The sequence below is a fragment of the Cucurbita pepo genome, chromosome 7, assembly GCF_057944985.1.
Source record: "Cucurbita pepo subsp. pepo isolate OVF chromosome 7, ASM5794498v1, whole genome shotgun sequence".
NCBI lineage: Eukaryota > Viridiplantae > Streptophyta > Magnoliopsida > Cucurbitales > Cucurbitaceae > Cucurbita > Cucurbita pepo.
The window spans coordinates 10,055,207-10,058,977 of NC_141804.1; the positions used below are offsets into that span (position 1 = coordinate 10,055,207).

At 40.4% G+C, this 3,771-nt stretch overlaps 1 protein-coding gene across 2 annotated transcripts; it reads right to left on the reverse strand.

The window, feature by feature from the left end:
* Positions 1 to 706: 706 nt before the first annotated feature.
* On the reverse strand, positions 707 to 3,345 carry LOC111799276 (putative protein phosphatase 2C 34). Of its 2 annotated transcripts, none has more exons than XM_023682753.2 (6): positions 3,123 to 3,345; positions 2,028 to 2,351; positions 1,638 to 1,940; positions 1,437 to 1,554; positions 1,134 to 1,357; positions 707 to 1,014 (listed from the first exon to the last, which is right to left on the reverse strand). In XM_023682753.2, exons 2-6 carry the CDS (start codon positions 2,277 to 2,279, stop codon positions 817 to 819), a joined length of 1,095 nt encoding a protein of 364 aa, XP_023538521.2. In that variant the 5' UTR covers positions 2,280 to 2,351; positions 3,123 to 3,345; the 3' UTR covers positions 707 to 816. The 2 variants fall into 2 exon arrangements, with proteins under 2 accessions (XP_023538521.2, XP_023538522.2); XM_023682754.2 differs by having other exon boundaries at positions 3,072 to 3,345.
* Positions 3,346 to 3,771: the final 426 nt, after the last annotated feature.

The window sequence follows — 3,771 nt, forward strand, 5'->3', positions numbered from 1 at the left end:
TGAAAAAGATTTAATTCACTAAATATAAATATAACTTTTTTATAGTGTTCTACCAATCTAAGCCCTCCCACTTTCTATAAAGCAACTTGCTTTAATTTAATTCCTGTTTTAGGTGCAATAACTCTTGGGGACCATTTGCAATAAGGGTCGGTTTAGTACGAATATTGCAATTCTGGTCTTACACGGGTAGATATTGTCCACTTTGGCTCGTTGCGCGATTTTAAAACGTGTTTACTAGGGAGAGGTTTCAGTACCCTTATAAGGAATGTTTCGTTTCCTGTTAATATATATTGTCCCTTTTGGTTCGTTACGTATCGTCGTTAACCTCACGATTTTCACACCCTTATGAGGAATGTTTGGTTTCCAACCAATGTGGGATTCCACAATAATTTGTAACCGCTCAAGCCAACTGCTAATAGATATTGTTTGTTTTGGCTTGTTACGTATCGTCGTTAGTCTCATGATTTTCACACCTTTATAAGGAATGTTTGGTGTCCCTCTCCACCTTGAGGGCCAACGTCCTCGTTGGGACACCACCCGGTATCTGGCTTTGATACCATTTGTAACAGCCAAATCCGCCGCTAGTAGATATTGTTCACTTTGGCCCGTTACGTATCGTTGTCAGCCTCACAATTTTAAAACACGTCTACTATGGAAAAGTTTCCACACCCCTATAAGAAATGTTTCGTTCCCTCTCCAACCAACATTCTTCTAAAGAAACTAAAGAAATGCTATTGAAATGTTAAAGTTTAAGATATTACAACTAGAATAAGGAGGAGAGCAATAAATATGTTTTTGCTTACTTGCCATTTCCTCCTAGGATACAAGGTGATCTTGATCTGATGAGGAGTGGAAGAAGAGGCAGATAGCTGATATATCATCCATCGCAATGCCCCGTCTCTTCCGTTTCCATGCCCGAACCGCACACTCGACCAAACGTTTTGATGATTTTGCTCGATCCAGTGTCGACGATACAATCTCGACTGCTTCTTGGTTGGAGACAACATCCCATACCTAACGAAACGAACAAAAAGAAGACGTTTCAGTCATACAACTCTCGATCCTCGTTTTCGACGTTTTCGGGACGTCGTTTAAGAATCACGAGAATTGGCTGCAAAGCAAATGGTTCTTACCCCATCAGTTGCCAATATAATGAATTGGTCTCTTCTAGTTATGCTTCTACATGTCACTTCTGGCACTGAAATGAGCCCAAATTCTTTAATACAATAATCACCAAACGCTCTCGACATCGCCAATCCAGGTGATTCCTCGTCGGGAAGCCAGACTCGATGAACTCCGGGCTCATCACTTAAACAAAACACCCGCCCGTTGCACTGTCGAATCCGCTCGGCCTCCTCTAAAGATGATAAATATCAATATGTTAAAAAACTTGAACTACTCATTCATTTTCCAGATAGAAGAAGAGAGACACTAACGAGGTAGGTTCGGTTTGAAATCGACGGTGAGCTGAACCGGTACTACACTTCCATCATCTGAAGTAGTAGCCAAAACCGCTCGAGAGTCGCCAACGTTGGCCAACATGACTAGTTCACCCTAGAAATGAATAGCAAAGAAGATCTATGTTGATTATGATATTCTTCCTACTTAAGAAACATGAAACCAAAATCCATTTTTACCTGTTTAACTATGGACAGGGCAGTTGTTCCACTGTAAACCGTATCGATTTTTCGATGCTGCTCGAGCTCGTGATCGATAGCAGCACAAGTTCTTAAAAACGAATGCTTCCATAACTCGAATCGTTGATGCTTCTTTTCCGACTCCAATTCTGGTTCAAGAAAAGCTTGAGCAAGTCCTTGTTGCCAATGGTGCAGCAACGATGGTGGCATCGATTCTCTTACGGTTTTCGCGACAAAATGACCCCACGGTCCGTGCCCATCGAAAACTCCACAAAATAACATGTCGTCTTGGCATCCAAATTCCTAAAAACACATAACAGGCAGTTCTAATATTGCAAAACAACAACAAAAAAACTCCCGAACTTCGGTTTTTTCGATCTATTCGCTTACCTCCCATACGATGCAGCAATCTTGGTTTACTCCTTTGTTGCCTCGTTTCGAGAACACCGAAGCAAAACTCTCCGAGCCATCTGCATTGAGGAAGCCAGAGGTGCATAATATCGAGTCTTTCTTTTTCGCTTCCTTTACCATGGCTTTCGCAGCTTCTCGACCTCCCTCGTTGCCTAAATTCCCGGAATTTCTACCTTTTTTGAAAGAAAATGACCTTGCTAAACCATTGAACATGGTGGAGAAATGCCCCATTAGCCTTGCAACTCAAATTCTCACAACCCCACTGATCCAAAACTTTGATTCTTGCTTTTAAAGAATCAGTTTCTGAACATCAAACAGCTTAAAATCAGCTAAATCCAATACCATGGACAAAGGACAGGATCTGACTCAGAAAGCTAAGAATCTTATGCTTTTTAGAACAGGAAATGACATGTTTCAGTGAATTTGTAAGCCATTATCACAAGAATTCATAATAAACAGCTAAAACCTATAAGAATATTGTACAAAATTCACAGTAGAGGTGCTGAGAATAGTTCAATTCAAGCAAAAAAGACAAGAATGATCAAAGGCCAAACAAATTTAGTATCCCCCACTTGCTTTTGGATCTATAAAAAAATCAATCCACTTGCTAGTCACAAGAAATCCTGTTTTTTCTTTCACTGCGAGAAAATTTTCCTGTTCTTTTGAAATTTTCTCAGCTCCCAAACAGAAAAACTTCTCAATCTGTTTTGAAAAACTTCTCAATCTGTTTTTCACTGTGAGAAAATTTTGCTGTCGTTAATCTTTTGAACAATTTTCAACTCCCTAGAACAGACCTTGAATCTTTCATATTACGATGACACTTTCAAAAGGAAAAACACCTTCAATCAGAGATTCAAATTACTTAATCCACTAGAACAGTCACACAAAACAAGAGACAGGAAAAAAAAAAAACCCCCCAAAAAACAGGGGAGAAAAAATTAAGGTTCAAGACAAGAAAATCAAATCTCAGAGTTCATAGAACTCAAAAAAACTGAAACGGATGAAAAATCCGCGAAAATCAACCTCAGAAACAAACGGACTCCACGAAAATGGTCGAAGAGTGAGGCGGCTTACAGAGGCGGAATCCGGAGGAATCGCCGGGAAACAGGACGGCGAAGAGGATTCCGGCGAACAGAGTCGGCGGCGAAAGTGGAGGGAAATCGATCAACATCCATAGGAAGTTCGCGATTGGCGGAGTTGGGATTTTATGCGCGAAAGAGGAAGAAAATGGGAGAAAAAACGAAGTGGACGTACGACGAAAGCTGTAATCGAGTGATTATATGTGAAACGTGCCGCTTTTGACTGTGGGTTTGTTATGCATATAAGATGGTCCTTTTCTTTTGCTCAATTTTCAATATGGTCCTCCATCTTTTGAAAATTTCAAATTTACCCCCTTAATTTTTAGCTTTAAATTTCTCTAAAATATTCAATTTTTTTTCTTTTACAAATTATTTAGTAGATGTCGATTGTCGGACTCACACATTCCACCCCTTCGGGGCCCAGCGTCCTTACTGGCACACCGCCTCGTGTTTACTCCCCTTAGGAGAACAGCCTCCTCAGTGACGTCTGGCTCTTATACCATTTGTAACATTGGAGCTTATCGCCAGAAAAGAATCATTTTAGATAGTCCTTTGTGGCTCCGTTGGCGACTAGATCAACATGTTATTGCTCTAAAAGAAGCTCCTGTCGAAGTTCACTATGAATCTTTGGGTACCCATCATGA

What these genes read in the sequence shown, in the direction of transcription:
- LOC111799276 (XM_023682753.2), bottom strand. Translation starts at nt 2,279, where the DNA reads ATGGGGCATTTCTCCACCATGTTCAATGGTTTAGCAAGGTCATTTTCT. An exon ending in ATTGCTGCATCGTATGGGAG is followed by an intron (nt 1,941 to 2,027) that starts GTAAGCGAATAG and finishes ATGTGTTTTTAG; the next exon opens with GAATTTGGATGCCAAGACGA. An exon ending in CCCTGTCCATAGTTAAACAG is followed by an intron (nt 1,555 to 1,637) that starts GTAAAAATGGAT and finishes ATTCATTTCTAG; the next exon opens with GGTGAACTAGTCATGTTGGC.